Source organism: Falco rusticolus, chromosome 4 (assembly GCF_015220075.1).
Source record: "Falco rusticolus isolate bFalRus1 chromosome 4, bFalRus1.pri, whole genome shotgun sequence".
Taxonomy (NCBI): Eukaryota; Metazoa; Chordata; class Aves; order Falconiformes; family Falconidae; genus Falco; species Falco rusticolus.
Genome location: NC_051190.1, coordinates 30,026,645 through 30,051,305, shown reverse-complemented (window position 1 = coordinate 30,051,305; position 24,661 = coordinate 30,026,645). Strand labels below are relative to the sequence as shown.

The following is a 24,661-nucleotide window of genomic DNA, read 5'->3' as shown; positions in this document are numbered from 1 at the left end:
ACTCCTTAGTATCTCCCTGGAGGGCTTTCCCCCTCCCACCCAGAGGTGGTCCCAGAGTTATGCTAACAGACTTGTCAAGTTGGGGAAGACCCTGGCTTCTCCTTAGTCCCCAGGTAGGAAGTACTTCAAAGACAGCTCCTCGCCCTAGCTAGAGGAAAACCCACGCACCTCACCTACTCCTGAATCAGGTGGGGTGGCTAGAATCAACAAGCCAAGACACTTCTCTCTTCTTCAAAGGGTTCAGCATGGTATCTCAGTTGCTGCTAGAAGGAAGAGAAGGCAGGACCACAAGTGAAGCATGGGTTTATCCACACAGGAACCTTTACCTTGCTCCTATAGGTACCCACCCACTCCTGTCTGCTATCACCCTGCAGCACCCAAGGCTCTCATGAGTGATGGCTAAGCAGCCCCCGAGAAACAGTTTACTCTCAGAAAGGCCAAACTTCCCATGTATTTTCAGGGAACTGCTATGGAAGTCCTAACTTAGGATCACTTCAAACCCCATGCACTGTGTCCCCCTCAAAGCACTCAAATGAACATCCTTGCATCTTGGCTGAGATGACTGTACACTGAAAATTAACACCTATCAAATGGAGAAAACTTAAAAAAGGACAGGAGGGGAAGGGAGCACTCCATCCTTCACATTCGGAAACATGGATGTACGCTAAAAATCTTAGCTTGAACCCTTTTATCAGCACATAAAATGAACTCAGTTTAATAATACATACAGGATACAAACACTACAGTTATATTCCCAAGACAGCACAAGAAATTCACAGCCAAGTCTTGATTCGATTTCCTTTACAATTACAATGCAGTCTTGAACACTGGACACGAGAGTCCAACATGCTATTTACATTTCACATTGTGGAGATGTTTGTGTGCTTGGAAGAGTCCTCAGTTCCAAAAGAAAGTGTCATTCACACATGATGATGCAGTGGAAATAAACCAAGCCAACCAGACAAGCCAATGACCACATTTGTGCTTCTGAAAAAGTAACATGAAGTGTCTTCACCGATGCAGTCACCTTCAACCAGGCAAGCTGCCTTCTGTTTTGCAGTCAATGAGGTTGTCCAGAGGCCAATCTCATCTCCCCTGAATTCTGGACCCTTTTGTTAGCAACCAGTAACACGAGTAACATTCCAATAAGGTCAGCTGGGACACACCAAGTGATATGGCCTTGGCATTTTGTCACGTTAAAAAGAGACACACTGGAAGAGAGAGCAGTCTCTACAGCTTTACCTCCTTCAGCTTGAAGAGTTTGGACTCCTTCAACCATGAATGCCATCTAGAACAGATGAGTCTTCGCCAGATAGCACCTGCTGTTCACCCGAGAGGGAGGCACAGAGTCTGGGAGATTTTGGCTTTTGAAAGTCCGCTCCTCAGACAAAATGTGACCATATGGATGAGACTGATTATGTCTCAGCCATAAGAATAGGCAAAGGCCATCTGTTCTTCAGCAGATCCGTTCAGACCAGCCTGCGGAAATGCCACGCTGTTGCTCAAGGTTCCAGTAAAAAAGAAAAGAAAAGAAAAAAAAAAAAAGACTAATAATAATAATAAACCAAAAGAAACCCATTTGTCTGTGTTTCCTATCCAGCGCTCTGCACAGCATGCAGCGGGGCAGCAGAGTTCCAGGATGCTTTACAAAAGTGCAATATCCATGTCAAGTAAAGGAAGTGCTGGCTGGACAAAGGTACACAGCTCACACTGCAGTCACGTTATGCTGGCCTCCAGAGAGCAAAATGTTATCTCCGTAACGTTCTTTCCAGTTATATTTTGAAGTCACAGAGCACATACCTCCACATTTGTGCCTTGCTGCAAGCCCCGAACATTGTCAGAAGTTGTTCTGGGTGTTAGGAGTGGCACTGCCAGACCTGGGAAGGAAGCAGGTCAAGGTGGCTGCTCCATTAGATGCTGCAAACAAAAAGGCAGAGGCTCGCTCCCCCCGTTATCCATGGTGGCACAGACAGTACCACTGTGACAATTCAGAGCCAACCCAAAGCGCAGCCGCACGCAGGCTCAGGATGCGGTCTGTATACAGAGGAGTCGATCTACAGAAGCACTTGTTCTCACAGGGTTCCCCGCACCCTCCAGCCTTCAAAACACTTGCCTTCAATGAGTAGGACCAGGCCACAGATTTTAGGGCAGCTCCCCTAAAACTGATAACGTAAGTAGCAACCCGAGAACATCCTTGCAAGGAGAGATGATGGCAGAACAACTTAGTCTTAATAAGGATAATATGGCTCTTGCTTCTTTCTTCAAAGCCAGGGGAAGGCTCCCCCCCAGACAGCAGTTGCGTGCTTCAGGCCCTGCCACATGCTCGCACACCCGGCTCTCGCGGTAGGATTTAAGACAGGGTGGAAAACCTGGTGCTCATGAGCCACAGTGTCCCTCCATACCACCTGTGACTACATTTCCCTGCCCTTTTTTATTTGATAACACAGAGGTATGTTTCAGTGTGAAGCCCATCAAACATGTCTGAAAGGGCATACTCAAGTCCTGAGCAAGAAAATCCTGCTTCCAGAGATTTATGGTGAAGTGTGACGTTTTCTCCAAAACCTTCTCCTCCTGTCTGCCTGGTGGTGCCTCCTCCCTGTTTCCCTTGCTCCTTTGAACAGCAATAGCTGGCCTCCAGCTTTTGCAGTCTATTAGTGGTTTCTATCTTAAGAGGGGTCTCAACGCTTGCTCTTCCACAGGGCTGGTACCATTTTACAGCAGATACCATCATCCTAGTTAGCTGCCTGCTAGGAGCAATTCCCACCTCACTGAAAGAAGGCAACCAACTTGAGTAAAGGCAGATTGGTAGATTCTGTGCCCCGTACAGCAAACGTGGGGTAAACAGACACAGAGTCTGAACATCACTGAGGTGAAGACTAACTGCCTCTGCCAATGGCTCAACTCCAGTTTGAGAGACGTTTCCCACTTTTATTTCCTCTGCCAGTTATTTAATGTAAAGCTCAGCAGCTACACTAAGACGCCCCTGCTCAGGGGTAAAAAGACAAAAAGGAACATCAAAGTTACCCTACTGAAAGGGCAGTACTCTACAGTACCTCCCAAGAGGCAGTCTCCTCTTCCAGTAGGAAGCCGTCGGTGCCCTTTGCAGCACCGCTCTTCAGTGGAAAGTACAGCACCAATGGAGGATGTTGCCCTTTGCAGGCATCCAGCTGCCCCTTTGCAAGCCTTGTTCTGCCTCATGTCTAGAAAAATACCTTACATGTGCCTTAATGTGGTCAGATAGTGGTTAGCAATGTGCCTTGAAAAACAAAACAAATTAAAAGAGAATACAATAAAAACCTGTTCTGACAGTCACAATGTTCTCCAGATGTCATTTGGCTTTCTGACTCTGGAACACGGAAGGTAGACTGACAATCTCGTGAGTTTGTTAGGACAGGCTTCAAAAACCTCCTCCAATGCCATTTCAGCAACCCTGTGCTGTAAGTTATAATTATTTAAAAAAATAAAATAAAAAGTCCAGCAGAGTTCACAGGTCACTCCTGCAGGGAGAGCTTGCATTTGCTATAAATTCATTGGTGCTTCCAGTCCCTCTTGCTTTTGCAAGCTGACTGTCCCCTAAGATCTAGCATCAGAGAGCTGAAACTCTTTAGTGCAAAAATACACCCCATAAAGTCTTACAAGTTTTTTCCTGGAAAAATTTGGCACGAAGTGGGTGGCTGGCTCCTGTCTGATCTGCGTGTCAGCCTTGTAAAGGCAGCACCCAGACTGCCATCTGCCAGTACCTGAGCTTCCCTGATGGAGCAGAGAGGTCAGGTTCAGAGCAATGGACAGGGCAGGTGACTGGTACTTGGACCTCCTGCTCCTCCTCAAGAATTCACATCCTAGATTGAGTGGCAACTGTCAATTTTTTTTTTTTTTTAAAAAAAAGTTAATCAGGGTAGTAGAATGGTTTGCTCTAGAAAAGCCCCAGGCTCCCAAATTACAGTGGATATGCAGTGACACCATGAGGCAGGAGTTTCCCTACTCCCTCACACAGGGCACTGGACCAGGGGACCCCCACCAAAACGGTGCATCGACTCAGCGTTCCCTTGTTGTACACTAGTCATCAGCACTGAGCCCCTGCTTCTTCAGTGTTTGACAGACTGCTGATCCCACTGGAGAAGTGAAGATCTACTACCATCTTTCACCAAGCCCCTCCGGGGAACAGAAGGGGGGAAAAAGGGAGCAGAAGATATTCACCAACTTTTTCTGATAGGCTACTCCAGTAAGTTGCTCCCCAAACAGGTGGACCCAGTTTCTTGCCTGCACATACTTGCTCTCTCTGGCACATCAGGTACAACAAGGTGAAGGCTTAAATTCAAAAGGGGCTTCCACTCCAGTGGGCAGGTAGTGGGTTTGGAAGGGTGGTCTGGACTGGAGAAACAGGAGGAGCTGCACTGGATTTTGGGCAGAACAGCAGGATTGTTCTACGAGGACAGCACAGGGGCACAGCAGTTGGCACACTGTTTAGTCTGACTGCACATGTGGGTTTTGTGGTTTTTTGCTTTTGCTTTTTCATTTTAATGCACACTGCCAGCATCTGGACGAGGTTGGTTGGTGGCGAGGTATTTGGCTCTCATGCTGGAGGTGTACTGGAGGAAGACAAGACAAACAACAAACAAACAGAACAGAAGATTAAGTCAAAATGACTCACGTAAACGCTATCCGTATTTACAGCAAGCATATCAAGAAGATGCTGGCTCAGTCTGACAAGGAAAGATTCACAAGTCACTGCACAGCCTGCCGAGTAACATACTCGGCCTAATGCGAGGATGCTGGCCAGGTCAGTGCAGATGGGCTAACGATTCATCCAAGTTCTCTACCGAGAAGGAAATCCAATAGCCACAGAGTCAAAATATGCCATACTTCGCTTGGGAGAAGAGAGGGAAATGGAAATGATGCAGATGTAAAAACCCACCTCACACCTTCATCCTCTCTTAGTCATGTTATTGCTTTCAACCATGCCAGAAAAGGAGGTTGAGAAGAAAATGGATGTGCGCTGCATTTTTGCATTGCGTTTTATGGCAATGAGGGCATCAGAAGACTGCATGCATCACAGATGGGCGGTTTGAAAGAAAAAAGTGTGGAAGAATGAATCTCTGAACAATTCAATGCCCAGGGAAGAACAGACCCTGCCAGGCTGGAAACAGGGCACCAATCCAACAAGACGATATTAGCTAACAGTTATCTGATGGGTAATCTACTGTGGCTTGGGATCCAACCTGCGTACTTGCAGTAGTAGACAAGACTCCAGCTTGGGGGTGAGATGAGCAAGTCAGAAAGATGGAAGGTTACTTTGGGTTGGGGGGGGTTTGTTTTTTCTTATTTTCTTTTTTTATTCTAAGCAGCTCCCAAAAGCTACTAAGGTAACATATGCCATTCAGCTGTGCATAACGAGCCGAAAAGCATGTAAATAACACCCAGAAGCAAGAACAAAAGACTTTGCCTCTTTACACCAATGTGTTCAATGCCTTCATTGGGACCATATTACTGCTTCTGGGATTCTGCTGCCATGATAGTAACAACCAAGCAATGACGACAGACATTTTATTCCTCTTTTTATACCCGCTGGAGCTTGAATAATTCTGTAATACCCGCATCTTACTTCCCAAGAGTGCTCTGCAGCATACTGACTTTTTACCACCTTTAAAACCAAACCACATAAAATAGCCGGTTAAGCTAGCAAAGAGACAACTGAACGGCAGTTCCACACCAGGAGGTATGATGTATCCTGCCCACTGGGAAAGAACATTATGAGGCATCTTTAGGCTGTCAAAAGTTCAGCTGTCCAAAGGGGTTTTCAGAGAATTAACAGTATTTTATCAGTTTTCCTCCACAGACTGACCCAGGCTGAACCTCTGCACAACAGAAGAGAGAATTGCTCCTTCAGCAGAGCTGACTCCATAGGCACAAGATTAAGACACCTGTGGCTCATTTGCACACTCATCTTTTAGTGTCTTCCATAATTGGAAAACTTTCTGCAGAACACTGATCTTAATATAAAACTCTGGCCCAGAAATGGCATCTATATTTAGAAGACAAAGGGTACATCTGTTCTTTCTCTTTAAGATCTATTTTTTGTCAGTAAGAAGGGAAAAGGTAGAAAATACCAAGCTGAGCCAGTTTAAGGACTATATTCTATACAGTTTATTAAATGTGATTACTATTTCAGAAATCAAGTTTAGTCTCATGTATTTTAATAATGCCCTAACCCAACAGGCTCAGAGAGGCTTAGAAGTCAGAGAACTTTATGAGAAAGTAGGGCACGTTTCAGGTAGTGCAATGCTGAAATTACCAGACAACCATCATGCTAAGACAAGGGTCTTAGAAGGAAAAATGCATTTGATCGCTCATTTTCCATTTCTGTTCTGTATGGTGACATGTGATAGGAGATGATTATGAATAGAGAAATTCCAGGTGTTAAGGTTTTGTAAGAAGTACTTAGGGAAAATAAAATCTCAGCTCATGGAAGGTTATTGTGCATCTTCCTTGACAAGTCATATAGGTTCAGCACACAACATGCAACACCAACTTTCTTTAGAGCATTAAAATCAAGAAGGGCCACTTGATGAACTGTATTTCAAGGATGTACAAAGTACACCCATCATGGAGGGAGAAGCTGAGAAGACTTCGCTCCTTCCTCCACCAAGAAAACACTCCACAGTTGTTTAAGTGTCACTAAAACAGAGTGGTCAGGAACATGAGATTTGGACAGTCAGAGGGCATTTTACATTCAAACCTACCTGCAATCCACCACAAGGAACCAATTAAGAGTAGTCAGAGTTAGGGCTGATGTTCTCTCCTTAACTCAGGATTTTTGCACCTTTGTACCTTCTCCTGTTACAGTTTGAACCAGATATTCCTTCTGTTGAAGTGTACTTCTAATGACCATGATAAGTACGATTGAAACCTAGAAGTAGAGAGCTAACGCTTCACTGCGCGCCCTTCATAACCCGCACAGCTCTAGCAGCGTGCGCGGGATCTTCAGTCACTGTATTAGACTCCAGGTACGAATGCTTTGCTCCACATGCTGTTGACAGCAGTCCCTCATCCAAGTCCTTCAGTACATCCTCTGCTGGGAAGCAGAGGAAAGATGCTGTGGTATACACAGATCCCAACATCTGGACAGGCCAGCAGATGAAGATGTATCAGCAGACACTTGCCAGTCACATGGATATGAAACCAAACTCTATTACCCATAGTTAAAATAACCAAGTCTTTAGCTCCTTCAAAAAATAATTCCAAGTACTTAAAGCCTGAGCATAATTCAGAGCTAAGGGGGTTTTGGACTCTGTTGTGAGGTAACCTGCATACAGTGCCTGACACGGCTATAAGGTACACAGTTGCATTTAGTTTCCTTTAAAGAGGAGCTTTCATAGAACGTTAAAGAACATGCACAATGCAGTCATTCATCCCATACTCTCGCTGGAAGTACCTATGTGCCTATTCACCCTTTCACAAACAGCACGGAGGACAAGTTTCAACCCATACCTTCCCCACACTGCTAACTACCCTAAAAAGAATACCTAGAATTCTTGTTACCATTTCTCCTGGCGGCTTGTGCTATTCGACACAGCACGCCTCTCAGTCACTTACCAGTCAGCTAGGACAAACACAGCTGATGCACACAAGTTCATTTTTGCATTTCTTCAGAGAAAATAAAAAAAGTCTCTCCTTCACATTCAGCCTTGTTGAAGGTATAAACCCTCATAGGTATGGCTTGCCAGCACATACCAGTTAGGTGCTTAAAACTTATAGCCTGTGTATAAAGGAATCACTGGTTGCAAAAAAAAAAGTTAATGGGAATAATCAGTTAATTTTAGAGACCATAAGTTCTACTGACTCCTGTGAACTGTGCAAACCAGGAGTACTTCACAGCTAATTGAGCTATGCTGGAAGATCACTTACCATATGAAACCATGACTGCGAGTATAAACCATTTACTATTTGTGGTTAAAACCCCCACATATCTCTCTCTTCAGCTACCCTGACTTTGATTCCCTGCCAGAGCTATTCAGTTAATCCAATAAAGACCAAAGCTTCTGGATTCAAGTCCTTAAAGGTTGATCCACCTCTCAAATAGCTAGAGCACAGTAAACACACAGGGTTTGGTACCATTATGCATGGGAGGTACAAGATGCACAGGACCAGGCAATTGCAGCCAGTGGGTTCTGAATTCAAAGGAACTTCAGTTTTCCAAGTCAAGAGAACAGAGCTTCTGTTTGTTTGTTTTTAGTGTCTTGGAAAGAATGCTATGCCTTTTTCTTAGCCTTGCAGACAGCCACATTAAACTGCGGGTGTGAGCTTAGGTAACAGAAGACAGCGCAGACTGAGATCAGGTCTTGTTTCAGCCCAGAGGAGATTCCAAGTCCAGAATGAAGACACTAGAACTCTCCCACGCCTCCCCCAGCAATATTTTATTTCCTGGAATAGACTCACCTAACATCTCTACAATACCACCTGCAGGAACCAAAAAGCAGAAAACCCACCATAAAGCTGACGCCCCAGAGCAGTCTTTGCAAGACTTAAGACTGAAGAAGGTTGTAACCCTTTCGAGGGTGCCAGCACCATGCTTCAAGACAAGTTTTGTTTGCGTTCATGCACCACGGCAGAGGGCATCAAGACACCCAATTCAGACAGCACCCTTCCCAGCATGTCACAAGGCAGGCAGACAAACGGCAAGAGGCAGCAAGAATGCAGACCAAGCAGCAACATGACAGAAAGGAATCCAATGCAAGGCTGACAAAAAGTCCCAACAAGGATGGCAGAAAAAGAAGGAACAGCAGCTTTATGGACATGTGTTTCTGGGAACAGAATGCAAGATACAGGTCATTGACTGCATGAGCTAAAGCAATGGGCCCTCTGTTCCAACTGGAACCAGCACCTTCCAGTTACTGCGTGACTGTCGTTCCCTTGAAGGAGCACTGTCCTTCATACCAGGGGGGTTTGCCTGGGAGCTCTAATTATACCCTGCGCTCAACCAAGCTAGAAAACCCGACGACCTAATGCAGACCACCTACTTTCTGTAGGCACGTGGCTTTGTCATGGACCACTGCAAGGGACAAAACACTGGCTATCTTGTAGATCATCGGCAACTACAGCCCATTAGGAATTCAGACAGTGAAATGGTACTAGGAGAGCCCTGTGGGACATGGATGGGATCATTTGGACACACACAGAACAAACAAAACAGTAAAAAGGTTTTTAGACAGAGTGAAACAGAGCTTAGTGCTTATGTCTGGACCCTTAGGGAAGCTTGGTTTTTTAACTTGCTCCTTTCTGACTTTAAATGCAAAGATAAAAGGAGAAGCTGCACACAGAACTAATAGGCTATGAAGTAACTCTTCAGGACAGGCCACCATTACCAGCTAGGATCTTTCAACAGATTAAAAATCCTACTGAAGAGCTAAAAGCTTGTGGCAGGTAAGTCTCTGAGGTTTTGGGCACATGCTGTTATGACCAGCCAAGATAAACAGAACAGCAGTAGGGCTCAAGGGAAGCCAAAAGCTGCAATAAGACAGCCAGTCCTGACTGATAAGCTGCTAGATTGGTTCTCTTCTAGAAAACGGCTTCTTGCGATGACAGAACTTCTATTCTGCATTTGAAGTGCAATGTTAGTTCCACATTTGAGCAGCACTCAGTACTAAGTGGTCAAGCTGTTTTCAAGTGCGGACTTTGAGCTGAAGCTGCTGCTTTTATGAGGCACGGGCACCTGCAACCCTCACAACGTGCACCAGAAGCCTTTACAAGGTTGATACTGCTTCTTGAGTCTGCACCAGAGCAAAAACTGGTTTCAATTTCAACCCTTGGCAGGAGGGAATGGGGTGGGAGGTGCAGAGGGAAGGCATGTGAAGAAATAAAAGGCACTGGCCTGGGATAAACAGTGCAGGGATGAAGGGAGTGGTTGGGAGTGGAGAAGGGGTTGAGCAAGAAGGACCTTTTTTCCAGTACCTGTTCCATTTGCGGGCGCTGTTACCAGTATGTCCGTGCACTGTCCGAGGGTTTAAGCTGCCAGCTCATATGGCTGCTACTGTCCATGGCAGCCAAATACAACTGTGATGACGCAAGAAAGAGAGAAAAAGAGAGTGCAGCCTCAACGTGCATGAAAAACACAGTGCAAGCAAGTGAAACGCTGTGGTGTGTGTCAGCAACAAGGTGGGCTCTACAACCCTAAGGGAATAGCCCTGTGGCAAGAAGGAGAAAACAGAAGGAATGAGAGAAGGAAAAAAACAAACAAACAAAAAGCCAGGAAAAGTAACGGACAAACAATGCAGCAGGATCATCACATCTTAGTTTTCACCATCTGTTCACAGAAAGCTAAATGGAATACATCAGCTCTGTCCATCCACTGGACATAACCTATCTAGATTGTCATCCCCTTCTCCACCCTCCCAAAAGAGAGACACAGACACGTGCATTGGTATTCCCTTTTCATCTTTCTCTTCCCACAGATGATGTGCTATGAAAAGTTACAGTGTCTTCTGCCTCAGTATGGTCTCAGCCACCTGCTATGGAGAGCTGCGAATACAAAAATCCTACAAAAGCCCCCTTCCCTGCTGCTGCCAATATGAGAGTAGAGAGTATTTTTCTTCTCTTCGCTGCCCATGTACCATGTCCCTCCAGAAAACACATTCCTCCTGTTCCTTGCCCCATCTAGGGGGATGCTCCCCTTGTCTATCGGTACAGCACTGCACTCTCCTCCTGCTCTTCCCTGTAGCTTGTATCGATGTCTGCCAAGTAAAGTCACTGTAGAAAAAAACCCCAACAAACTCATCTTTATCTACTCTCAGAAACCAGCCTAAGGCAGCAGGACTCAGATCCCCTCTCAGGGTAGTAATGAGAACAGCTACCGAAGAACTAGGAAACTTCTTGCATAACTAAAACCCCTGAGGAAAGGAGTGTGCTTTTTTTCTCTGAAGCAGAAGAGCTGTAGGGCAAGGGGAAGCAGGACCTTGGTCTACAGCCATCGAATGAACATATGCCTTGGCAGTACCAGAGGGACAGTGCCCTTCCTACAACGGGAAACGCCAGCAGTAAGGCATTTGTCACACGGTGCTGTGTGCAGCACATCAGCTCTAATCCTGAGGACCATCTCACTGCCAAGAGCGGATGATGCTCCCAGAGCTCACAATCAGAGTACCACCAGGGATCAGGCTAAACTCTTTGTGAAGGCTGAAAGAGGTCTGGCCAAGTACAGAGACAAGAAGCAACTCTCCACTTTTCCACTTTCTCTACAGCAAGATGAACAGGTCCTTTTGAAGTGAAAACATGAATGTGATGTCCTCTTTTCCACCAGAATTCCTACTCCTTCATCCAACCTCCTCTTCCTCCCCTTCCCATGAATTTGAACCATGCACCACAAAGTGTATTTTCTTTACCTATACCTGAAGACTGGTTGATTATTAAGCATGCTATTACTCATCCTCTGTAATCACACCACCAAGTCAGTGAGCACTGCGATGGCATGTTCTCCAAGTTCTGGTGTAAGTAAGGCTTACAGGATCCAGTGCAGGAGGGCAAGATCCATCTAGTTCTTACACAGACATTAAGGCAAGTCCATGTTTTATCCAGCACACAGAAAGGCTGTCAGGACACTCCAAATACCAAAACCTTCCATGAAAGTTTTTTTTTTTTTCCTCCATAGGAAATTAAATACAAAAATAGATTCTAAAGAAAGTAAAACAGTTGTAAAAGAAAGATTTAAAAGAAAAATCTCAACAAAAAAATAATACAGGTTTCATCCCGCTATTTCTTTAGGGCAGATTAAGGAGAGAGGTTCAGCGATAACTCTGAATGTACTGTTTTAACAAGTTTCTTTTTAAACTTGAGGAATCAATGCCACAGACAGCAAGTACACTGCATGCAAGTGAGTCATCCTGCTGAAGTCATGCACCAAGATACTCATGCACTTCAGCAGTGCTAGGACTGGGCCCATAGGATTACCAGTGTTAACAGAATGAGTTTTAGTCTTTTTATGTGCAATGTCCAAAGTAGCATAGCAGGGTTTTATTCTCCATGGCAGGTGAGACATGGCTTGTCTATTCAAATTGCTGCCATTTATGGGCCAGATCCTGTGTTTGGCTGCACAATCAGCTCCCTTGAGAGTATACAGGAACGGTAAATGTGTATTCCCCAAAGCTGCTGAAGCAGAGAGGAGCAGTAAAGACAGACTTACTGAGGGAGGTGGGGACTCCCGGCCAATGAGCGGGGTATTCTCGCAACGGGGGTTCTGGAAATTTGCATTCTGGCTCCTAGGAAAGGAAGACACACATGGTAACAGGGGACACGTGCCACACTTCTCTATGGAAGGTCTCTGATGGTGAGATGGGACTGAGCATATGCACCCCCACAACTACCGTATCAAGTCAGTCTCCCTCAAAGCTTTTCTTACAGGCCAGGTGGATCCCCCCTTTTCAGACAAGGGCACAAAACTAGCATTATTTTCCTCACATTGAGCACTATCTTTACACTCTTACTCAGAAGGGCCCACACTGAACCATGTCAAGTGATTTAAAAATAGGTCCATGTGAAAATCTGCCTCCCTGCAGAATCAGAACTGCCAAGCTGCAGGAACAGAGATAAAATGAGGACAAAGTCTAAGGGGAAGAACAAAATGATGTGCCAGCCCAAAAGAGATAGGTCCTGAAGGCAGTCCAAGTGTGATCAGATTTAGGGACTTTTAGAGAAAGCTCTGAAGATCACACCTGGACTAGGTAGCTCCAGACTGCAACAGATATCAGAGCTGACTGCAAATACTGTGGAAGGACAGAGCGTGCAGATTTTGTCTTGGCTCTCAGTCTCTCAGGAAGCTTAAAATCCTCTGGCAAGACAGTTCTGTCTGAGGAATTACATCTTCTGGTGATCAGAATCATTGTGTAATAAAGATCCCAGACAATACGTTCCTACTTCTTTTCCCTAGACAGATTTCTAAATCCTGCAGGAGAAAGCTGTTCACATTTTGGAGCATGCTCTCTAACACAACTCTTTCTACTGCAGCACTTTCAAGCTATTCCCTTCTCCCAGTACATGCCAAAGACACTCCTTTTGACACTTTGGACAAAGTCCTTTGTCACTTTCTGCTGCTTGGTTGAAAGTGCCAGTCTCGCAGCACTTAGCAACAACAGAAGTGAGAGTGAAGCAACCTGGACAAGCCACAACAGCCTTCTTGTCGGGATACTCACATGTACTCTGTGACAGGAGCATTGCTGACTGTGTGTGCTGCTGCTGGAATGCTGGTCTCACTGCCATAACTACTCCCACAGCTATAGAGGCTGGGCATGTGCACTCTGTAAAGATTATCGTGTGTTTGTCTACTCCCTTGAGCAGCTGATTCTTCTTCCCCATCATCATCTGAGCTTCTGCAAGAAGGAGAAAAAGTTCCTCCTAGAACCCTACAATCACCCCACATGTGGGGTTTGCAGGAAACCATGGTAATCCTAGGAACCTCCCAACCATCTTCCACACCTCCACATTTATACCCATTTGGGATGCCTCAGGGCGGCAGTGTCAAACACAGCCTACACCACAGTGACTCAGACCTCCCACTGATACCATCTGGACTTTTACACTGCGTGATCCCCTACAGTCTTCTCTCAGGGCTTGGCAGACAGCGCAGTTCTGCAACTGCCCAGTCACACAACCAAAGGATGGACACATCCTGAAATACACAGCACAAACAACAACAACAAAAAAGGCAGCAGGAATATAGTGCCACGCACTCTACAAAAAGCATCCTTCAAAACTGCAGTCTGTGTCCTTCCACTTCTTGTGGCCGTGTCCAAACAGCTTTTAAGGATAAGTCTCTGTAGACTCCTCTGAACTCCTATTCTGGTTACAGAGGGTCTGCTTCAGCTTCTAGCAAAATCTCCAAAGTCTTTACAGAGACTAAGTTGCAATATTTGTGTCTAAAGGCTTTATTCTCTCAAACATGCCAGGATTTTAAGTCAATTTTAATGCAGAGCAGAGCTCTTTGCCAGCTGGTTCCTTCCCCCCTTCCCATAGTACTCTCTTGTCCCTCCTGTATAACATACACTGCTATTCTCTCTCCCCTCGACTATTCTCTCTAGTAAATTTTTTTTTTTTTTTCTATTCTCTCTAGTAAAAGGCTCTACGGGAAGCACTTTGCTGCTGGGGGAGACAGCATGGCCATGGCTGGAACATCCCAAACGTCACCTGCAGCTCCGGTACCACAAGGTGGCACTGAAGAATTATTCAGTGAATTGCAGCCTGCAGTGTCTCCTGCGGGCAGGACAGTGTGACAGCCTCCACCTCCCGGCGGGAGGCACGGGACGAAATGGTGCTCCAGGGAATGGAGAGGGAATCCTTCAGCTGACAGCAGCAGCCCCAGCCTGCTGGTGCTGGCAGGGCAGGCAGCAGCCCACCGTGGATGGCAGCACAAGACACACCACCGTGTAAAACTTTCCTTCATACAGGCAGACCACCACCCTCGGTAAGGTCTCTGCAGCTGCATGAGGAAGAGGTAAGGCAGCCAGCCGTTTTCTTAAGTGCTATTCTGACGCATCTGCTGGCAACGCAGGCCTGGCAGGCTCTGGCTTCCTGCTATTGTTCAGGACATTCCATCTTACTCCGAACCTTTAGCATGGGCTTAGGCCACGAAAGTCATGTTTCAGGAGCACAGAAGAGGATTTGCTGCACAGTCTACTGCTCTTCTGCAAAAACAGAAAACTCAAAACTATTTTAATAGCTGCATGTGGTGTAGCAGACAGTCAGTGAAGCGAAGGTTTGCTCAAGACTTATTGATCAGCCTGGTTACCATCATTAATGCTAGTTCCAAAGTACTCTGCTGTTAGGTGACTGCCACCAATTTGCAAGTATCTCATCTGCCCGTGCTATTGCCAACAAGATAGTTCCTGGTTTCTATTAGCTATGCAAGTCGGTCACCCCAGTGCAAACAAAGCCAAAAAGGCAAGTGTGAACTGCTTCTCGTTCCAGTTCTCTTCTCCGTACTACAACAAATGCCTCAAAGCAATGCAAAAGAATAGGTATTTTGCAGAGATGGCACATAATTCAAGCATTACCCCTCTCTACAGCTGTAATCGTCCAACTCTGACTTGACTTGTAGTCCTACAGTGTACTGAATACTTTGCACACATAATGTTCCACTGCAATAATACTCCACTGCAATAAGTTTCAGATGTAAGTATTAACTACAGCCAAAGCAAAAGCCAACAGTTTTTTTTCTGTTGGACCTGTGCTTATAAAGCCTCATCCCTCACACTCCTGGGATCATATGGGAAAGAGCTGCATATGCTCGCAGGCACAAATCCAATAGCCAGTCTTCATTAGGAAAGAGCTCTATAGCGCTACAGGATCTAAACCCTCTCTATACCTCTTCTGCTGCCAAGTGTGTGGGACGCTGCACACAATGGAACTGAACATGAGGGCTGTGACAAAGGAGAAGAGAACCAGGTAGATGAGGCCTTCCACTCCATCATAGCAAAAGCCCGTCAAAGCCTGGACATAATCCTGGAGAGAGAAATGAGCAAAATTTCCTGATCACCATAGAGTTAACATTGAGCTCTAATTCAAAAGCCCTTCCCCTAGACTACATTCTCTGAAACAACTTAAGATAGTAGTCTCTTTTCCAGAGCATAATTCCCTTTTAATTTCAGGGACCTCAAGCGTTTTTCATAACTGGTCTAACCCTTATTTCCCCTCACAAAGCCCAGCTCGGACTTAAACATGGTAGTAGTTTCAACCCCATACAGTAAGACCCGAGAGAAAAGAAAAAATGAAAAAAAACCACCTTACTTCATTAAGCCTCTCAGCTCCCTCCCTATGTCCCACTGCCCAAGAACACAAGCATGGACTATCCGTTTCTCTGCCTTCAGAGATACAGCTAGGGCAACATGGCCCTCATAGGCCATGCTATACCACAGCTATAAGGCATTCCACCCCATGGGAAAGGCAACAAGCTATGTGCTATAGAAAAAAATCAAAATCTGAAGGCCCCTGAAACCTTAGGGCTGCAGCTTGTAACGTATAAAGGCGTGTTATCATTTCTTATATTGATCTTTAAACAGAAAGCTAACTTGATCCAAATTCCCATTTTCCTTTCTGCTGGAATCAATCAGCAAAACCTGTTGTAAACTGTTCTGGCACACTAGAGATTTGAAACTCCAAAATAATCAGTATACTACAGGCTCTACACTCGCTCTGTTCTCAGCTGAAGCCCAGTTACTGAGTACTCACCAAATGCAGACTCCGACAGTCTACTAAAGCTGTCAGTTGCTGCAAGTTGATCTCTGTTGAATTTAAAACCTCCTGGATCCGAGTAAGATACTCCTGTAAGAAACAAACTAGTGATTACTGCAAGGAAATAGCTTAGCAGAAGCTGATCTTAGGTTCTGTACAAAGGTAAACCTGAAAGCACAGGGAGATCAAACTTCAGTAGAGTTACCTTGGAGGTGGGATGCTCTCTGCTTGCTGACCTCATGAGTTCCATAACATCATCCTGCATTTCTACCAGAGCCTTGTGACTTCCCGACAGCTTCTGCTCAACACAAAACATGCAATGTTTTAGCAATTCAGGCTACATGCACCAGCAGAACTCCTGGGAAAAAGACTTCAATCCTAATTCCCCAAATACTGAAGCATCATCTGTACGAATGCACAAGTTAATGTCTCAACTGCCATGGGTACAGCTGCAATAGGGTGAAGTTTTTACTTTTACCAACCTGGAAGAAGTACAGACAGAATGAAAAGGGGAAAGGAGGAACCAGAAGAAAAAACCAAATCAACAAAATGCATACACATAGACAAAAACCATACACACAGCTGGGGCTGGCTCCAGGACAGAGGGGAATGAGAAAGAAAAGACACAAAGCACTCATGTTCTCACCACAGAGCACAGCTGGATTTTCCTACTAAATCAGATGGCTGAGAAAGACTTAATGTTAACACTAGAAGTTCTTTGTATTTGGGTGCAGCCTTCACATCCCACTAAAGTATCCATGGGAATTTCACATGCAATAGCATGTCAGAGTATACTGAGCAACCAGAAATGCAACAGATGGCAACGGTGCATCATACCACAGTTTGAAGTGTTCTTACCCACCCTTTAAAACAGAGGAAGACAAGACTTAAAAAATCCTAAATATAAATAGTGAAGCAGCTGGTGTCTGCCAAATGGTGGGTGGTGTGGGCTCATTCTGGCCTCTGATACACAGGACAAAGTTTGGGATGGGCCCAGGTGCTGTTCTTCAGCCCCCACACAAAAGAATAATGACTCACATTTATACTGCAGGATACAAACCCTTCAACATCCAAGGGATTTAACAGACATATGTGAGAATCACTCCCTCACTCACAGAAGTGGCTGCATATCTGGAGTGGAGCATTGCCACTGCTTAACCCAAAAGAACCTGCAAGATGAGATTCAAAGCAGGAAGTAGGCAGTCTCCCACCCCGGCATTAATTGCAGGTGCTCCATCTCCATGTCGCTGCTCTTAAGAGTGCGATGTAAACAGAGGTACCACAAAGCCACGGTCCTCACCGCATTGCATGTGGGCCCTTCTAAGAGGGCACCCTGGACCTGAAGCTATGCAGGTAGTGATGAAATTGGAAAAAACTGCTTACTAAATCACAGTGCCACCCCTTGCACAGCTGGAAAGTAGCTACCAAAGCTTTACCAACAGGTGGAGTGCTCCCTAAAGCTAACACCTTGCTGCATGCTGGTATTGAGCATTTAACCTATACTCTGCAGGATGCTGAGAAGGGGTGAAGGAAGCTAGGATGCTTACACTCACCTGCTGGAAGGGGTTGGGGTATCCAGCACTACAGGTAATGTAATAGCGGAGAATATCTACAAAGACAAAAGAAAAGAAAGTCACGTTAGATACACTGTTCCAGCTTTGTAGTATTTTACAACTGCCACAAGGGAGGCGTTAAGTTCTGAAAGCAGTACACAAAATGAAAATGCAATATAAATGGAATCACTTCCCGCTCTCTGTGTAGGATTACAGTGCATGGATGGCACTAGAGAAAGTGATGTAAGTTGCCTCTGGGGAGGAAAGAAAGATCTTAACTTTTTTTTCCCCAACAGTAAAAGGCAATGGGGCTGATCCACTTAAACACTTAGATGAAACATCCAAAAAGTTTCATTCAGAAGTCAGCACCATTCACTGTATAAACATCAGACAAGTACTCAGTCTAGGATAAATTCAATTGGATGTTTAATTTCTGCAACTTCCAAGTGTCAAAATAACACTCTACAGTCACTGAAAGCAACCACAGACTGCTGCCTAGGGCACAGAGACAACTCAACTTCCAGCCAGTTCAGTTCACCAGCTAGGTCACTACACAGCCACAAAGTATTAGCACAGAAGAGTTAGCAGCAGTGTTATAAATACAGGCTGCTATCAAAAATAGCAGTGGAAGCATGCTGTTGGGCCAAAGGAGGTACATACACACATCCTTGCGCTACTGCATGATGCTGAATATACTGCTTCCTAAATACACAAGTTCAAACATTGAAAATAAAAAGGGGAAGAAAAAAAGAAAAAAAACCAAAACAAGACATCTTCACAACTGGAGATTCTTCTGTCATGTTCAAGGAAAGGCTGGGTTTAGGCAGTGTTCTGTAGAAGAATGTAAGTCAGTCCTAATTCAAGAAAATCATAACTTTCAGCAATATAATTTCCTAAAAATGGTATCACTTTGAAAACAAGTGAGGAAATGGATGGATGACAAGTTTTTGTCTTTCTGACATGTATTAGGGTTGAACAAGTAACTAGTAGCCTATTTTCTGATGGGTGTCACTTGCACACTATTCAACTTTGATGACAAGGGTTTAATTAACTAAAAGAGTGCCATTATTTGTTTCGCATCCTTTAAATTTAGACTTACACAAAAAAGGTATTTTTGGTATTGAGTCAATACCATAGACTTGATCAGGCAAGAAAGCTCTTACCGTGTATTAGGATAAGAGCGACGCGTTATCTGTTCAAGGGACCTCGGATCATTGCTGGTAACATCCCAAAAGTTAGTCTTAATACTGAGTAGCTCTACCAGCTATCGCTGGTAGAGTGAAGACTTACTTGTAAACTTCCAGATAAGTCTGTGACATTGCTCTGCTAGCATCATCAGTTATTTTCAGCTCGAAAACAGTTTTATTCTTCCTCATTCAGATGTTTATGAAAACAGCCTGGTGCCCTCATGCATCTTCCATAACACCACACCAACTGCAGCACGCACGAATTACAAATACCAGGCTTTCCCCTGCCGTTCTCAATAATACTACTGAGGGAGGGAGCTCTAAAATACTTGATTATCCAAACACCTTTAGATTATTTCTCAAACATTTACAGTTCCTCTTCAGATGAAGAGGAGCGCGCCAGCTCAGAAAAATCAAGGGTGACATTGGCTCAGTAAAGACTACAAGAGCCCCCAAACACACATACTCTGCATTTCCCACCCCCACTAGCATCCTTTTCTCCATTCTTTTTGATCTTCTCTTTGTGACTTTCAGTGATGCATATTCCAGGCTGCAAAAGCTATTCTAATCAGTCCCAACTTGCAAATCAGTAAGAGGCACAACGACAAGTGAGCAGACCTGACTGTATCCTGACTCTGCCGTGCTTCCCATAAATATTGAACGCACCTTTCGGCAAGCCAACACACTGGAGACCAAGTGGTACAACACAGACTCTCAGCTCCTGCACACTGGCAATGCAACCTGACAGCTGTTATTTATAATTCATTAGCCTACTTTGGGGCAGCTTCTGCCAGCTGCTCCATCTCTCTCCCACTGACTCTTTCTCCGGGATGACTTACATCTTCCCAGCCAAGGCTCTAAACAGCAATTAGCAAAGTCTGGGCAGACAGGAGGGCATCAAGAGCTGCTCTGTGCGTCTCACTTTGGGCAGACCACACAAATGACCATCCACAAGTACTGAGCCAAGGAAAGAACTGCTTCTCCCAGGCTCATACATCACACTCGATGGCTACAGAAATATGGATTAAAACGCACCTGCGCTGAGAGAACAACATAGTAACAGCAATCCACAGCATCACACAGGGTGACCTAAAGGAGCTGTGTGATCCTGTCACCTATTTATTTTAAACCCACAAGCCACTAAAGTTTCTCTTAGGCTCTCACAGCAGTATCAAGTTTACATCACCTTTATAAGTGCATTAAGTTGCATGACATACTGCTAATACGCAGCTCTAGAAATGTTTCTTGAGGGCCTTCAGGATCATCCCTGGTGGGCAGATTACAGATGAGAGTTCCCAATATCATCATAGTTGGCAGCTCGTAAGCCCAGGATAAAGATTGCTGGTTACAAGTGAAGCAAAAAGCAGTACAGCGAAATAAGTGCTTCCCTTGCTTCACCCTGGAAGGCAGGATCAACAAGGCTTCACTGTGGTAGCACTGGCTTTGCAGCTGACAAGTATGACAATCTGTACATAAAAAGTGCTTTCCAAAATGGCAAAGCCAGCAGGAGCAGCTTTCCCCTGCACTGAACCCAGCGTGCTAATAGCTGTGGTGCTTGAAAGCTAAACCTACAATAGGCAACAAAGCTGCCTTAAAGTGATCCTGTGCTGCAAAGCCTGGAAATTAAGAGGAGCGTGACCCCTGCCTCCCTATCACCAGGCTGGGAAAAAGAGGAAGGAGCAGGAGGCACCTTCAGCAGTTTTAAACCTAGTGGAAGCTATCCTGTACAACACCAAACCTCCAAAAAATAGCTATGCAAACCCATCATTTGCACTCCACTAACAGCTCCAGGCAATTTCCTTCTATAATTATCTTACCAATGCTTTTTCCTCTCAAGGAAAATTCCTCAAGGCTGGATCTGGTTTTTGAAGCCAGCCTTTAGGCAGTCTAGTTTGCAGGAGAAGGGTTAGGCAGGGTCACATTTGCAGCTGCCTATGCCTGCTGTTGCTAGCAGCAATCCTCCTGACCCACTCTCTTGGTACACAGGCAGTGTAGGAGCAGAAGGCAAGGAAGGGAACTACCCAAAATGCTCTATTTTCGCAAAATCTGTTTTCCTAGAAAGGAAAGTAGAACTGACTACCAAAGAGAGCTTCAGCTGCTAGAACTACTTACTGCTTCTGCAACCATGGAGACTTACTATTCATTTCAAAGCCCAGCCGAAATGCAAAAACGGCATTCTGCACCCTCCAAAAGGTGGTGAACAAGGTCTGTAAAGCGCCATCAGAAAAAAGATCCTACTTTTAAAAAAAAATTCCTCATACCTAGAACAGCTTTTCCCAGCCCTTCTTCATCTCTATTTGAGCATTCTCTAAGCAGCATGGATTTTACATATACAGCCAGATGAGACTGTCTCTGTGGGTCCAATCATCACAGAAAGTTGAAGTGTATCACCTGTGGTGTCAAAGGAAAATGAATCTTTTGGCTGGCTTTTCTTGCCCAGGTAAGATGTCCTCCCACCAGGAGCTTTGTTTCCCTAAGGCAACAGTCTGACAGCAAAGTGAGGTACCTGCAATAACATCTGTATTTCTCATATATGCTGCTCTTGTACTGGTGAAATCGGTCATTGTGAGCGTTCAGCAAAGAGCTTGTAGCCATCCCACATGCCCTTCATTCAAAGCTTTCGGGTAATCAGGAGCCCAACAAAACCACACAGGAAAACACAGCTTCTCAACACCAACCTCAGCAGGATTCTCGAGCGTGCTTCTCTGAGCAAACTCTTCTGCAGCACCTGATGAGCTCAAGTAATAACTGTGCAACCACCACATGTGGTTTTGTCCTGACCTTACTTCTAGAAAGGAAAGGGAGGTGGTGGCAGTGTCAGTTCTCCAGTTCATTCAGCTCTGGGCTTCCGAGATGAGAAGGAATCAGCGAGAGGCCAATTAGGAGGCTGGGGGCGACAAGAACACTTGCTGCCTGTATCTGAGTTAAGTCTCAGCACCCAACCTGATCACCCTGGCTGGACCCAAAGTAAAAGGCTCCATTATCCATCCCCTGAGGTTTGCAGTTCCTTCAGATGAAGTGAGTAGCTGGTCACCACGCAGATTTCTAGTAAGAGAATCTGGAGAGAGCTCTTCCTGTTGTTTAGACAGATTGTGCCTTTTTATTTAATTTTATGCAGTAAGTCATCTGATAATAACATAATATCAATGAAAATGAATGAGACTAGAAGACAGCCTCCTGCTTGGAAAATAAACATCTTGGCTGCACCAAGTCTTTTTACTAGCAGCAGGAGACGATTATACAGCCACTGTTCAACTCCGTTGGCTTTATCTCAATTAATGAATACCGGGTGAGTTAGGCACATGCATCAGCCTCTTCTACAAAATGATTTAAGTCTCTCTTCCTCCATGAAACCTGCATTAAGGCTCTTTGCCCTGCCTTCTCCCCCCTGCCCTTTTTATAATGCAGCACAATATCTACAAAACAAGGACATCTCTCCAGCTAAAAACCTGACAACAATAATGCACTTAATCAGATTATTCTCAGCTCCATTAATTCTATTTAAATTTGCAAACAAATTAATACACAAACAGGAATATTAACATACTAGTTGCCCAGTATCCAACACAGCTATTTTTCTGCGAAAACTACTATAACCACCAAGAACAAAAAAGCATTGCAAATATGCAAATCCAGATGACTCAGTCCTAGTTTGAATGCCAGAGCACAGGGCTGGGAATACTACATCACATTGCATTTAAAAACAACAACTAAAAATAGTGATTAAAGCGGAAAATTGACCCAGCACTACAAAGCTTCTTGAGATTACTCATTGGCTCTTATTTCCTTAAAAAAAAGATGGCAGCACCCAGCCCAGTATGCCATACCCCAGCACTGGCCAAAAGCAGATACCTAAGCAAGACTGAAACCACGAGTGCCCTCTCAGCTCAACTTCAGCTGATTTCCCAAAGAAGTGAGATTCCTACATATAGGGTAACTCCCAATGGATTCTTCTTCCATGGACTAGCTGAGCCCCTCCATCCACTGACACTTGCTCTTAGTTACCTCTTTTCTGAGCCGAAAAAATGCATAGTTGGGTACACTGTGGTGAAACCAGCTGGAGCAATCTTAAAGTAGCAAATCAGAGAACATGAAGAGTCTATGCACCAGAACCAGAAGCCTCCAAACAGGGCATCTTCCTCCAAGACGACTGCATCAATGTTGGCTCCCAGCTGCCTGCCTTGTCTCCGTGAGCTCATTACTCTTGTTGTATATATGGCTCAATGGATCACAAAGCAGCTGCTACAATTTACAGCCAAGCATATTAAGGGATACCAACACTTATTTCAGACTTTTAAAGATGTTGCCGAGGAGCCATTATTGGGATTAAAGAGTCATTGAGCAATCCTCATTTTATAATTTTCCTCCCTGCTCAGGTGCACAGAAGGGTCCCAACATCAGGGACCAAGAGCTATTTCTGTAGTTTCCTGATCATAAACTATGACACAGCAGTGAAAATCCACATGGGAAGGCAGAACATTCCATCATCTCCCAACCAGCTGCCTAGTACTATGGCAGACTCAGAAGTGAAGACTGATTTCCTTCCGAAAAACAAGAAAAGATGCTCAGGAACACTCAACGGCTGGGAGCTGACACACCAGCAACCCACGGAAGGGGCCACCCTTCCAACTCGAGCCTGTGACAACACCTGCTCTTCCTCCTCTTCAGCATTTCGCTTAGACCCATTCACTGTTATTTATGGAGCCGTAACAACTGTTATAGCTGGCGGTGCTGCCAGAACAGAGCCCGATTTCACTTGGGGGAGCTGACTGTCCCTGCTGGGGGAAGCAGGAGGAGGGACAGAATGTCAGTCCCACACTCCCTGTTAGCCTCTAAACGAACGATACTGATTAACGAAGAACTGCAGGAGCCAAGCAGACAAGGACAACTGGAACGGAAAAGCAGCACAAAGGGGCCTTCCTTCAGTTTCCCAGGGTCAATCTAATTGTTACCAAGCATGCTCCAGAGCTGATTTGGGTTACCAAATTATTACAGCACGCAGCTGGCATTAGCATCAGATATTTCCCCTTGGCCTCACTGACCCATTTGCTGCCTTGAACAACTAGGAGGCTAGCTTGGTACTTGAAGCTACATCTTTGTCACTTTCACAGCCAAGCGAGGATTTATCTCGTGAGACACTAAGCACTCATTCTCTTCCCTTATTGCATTTCTTTGTTACAAAGATAGCTGCCTGGCTCTACCCTCTCCTTCCTAGGAAATCAATAAATAAGGCATTCCAAAAATAAGCTGTAGAGTGGTAATATCAACCTGTACATACTCTTTTATACTACATGCTGCCTCCAGACATAAACAATTCTCATTGCTTCCAAACCTTGCATCCTCAGCCATAGTTACACACCCGACTTCCTATCAGTTGCACAGTAAGAGGCAGCATTTGGCTAAGCACACAGCCATACACTAGACCTGTACACAACGCAAAGATTCTCTGATTCCACTAAGTAAGAACCAGGAAAAACACAAGTGGCTCCTTTTGCAAATCAGTGTAATTGCTTATTTGCATTTTATCACACACAGAAATATAGAGAGGAAGTACCAGCAGGAGGGGAGGTAGGAGAAAAGAAAAGTTAATTTTGTTATCTAAGCAGCCAACTCAGTCCTGAAAAATCCTTTTCCTTTTTAGCACTTGTGTTACCTCTGCTGGCAGGCACCCAACCACTTTGTTAACCCACAGTTCTGAATGCCACTTTT

General features: G+C 44.9%; 1 protein-coding gene across 3 annotated transcripts in view; it reads right to left on the bottom strand.

Moving 5' to 3' along the window:
• Positions 1-786: 786 nt before the first annotated feature.
• Positions 787-24,661, bottom strand: part of TTYH3 (tweety family member 3) — a 77,810-nt gene continuing 53,935 nt past the window's right edge. The window contains exons 8-15 of one of the 3 annotated variants that reach the window (XM_037387334.1): positions 17,766-17,821; positions 16,418-16,510; positions 16,210-16,302; positions 15,347-15,483; positions 13,179-13,355; positions 12,173-12,248; positions 9,949-10,050; positions 787-4,589 (exon numbers count right to left, since the gene is read on the bottom strand). In XM_037387334.1, coding sequence (XP_037243231.1) covers positions 9,970-10,050; positions 12,173-12,248; positions 13,179-13,355; positions 15,347-15,483; positions 16,210-16,302; positions 16,418-16,510; positions 17,766-17,821 — 713 coding nt within the window. In that variant the 3' untranslated portion in view covers positions 787-4,589; positions 9,949-9,969. The remainder of the gene's footprint in view (positions 4,590-9,948; positions 10,051-12,172; positions 12,249-13,178; positions 13,356-15,346; positions 15,484-16,209; positions 16,303-16,417; positions 16,511-17,765; positions 17,822-24,661) is intronic. The other 2 variants (XM_037387335.1, XM_037387336.1) reach the window with 2 other exon arrangements.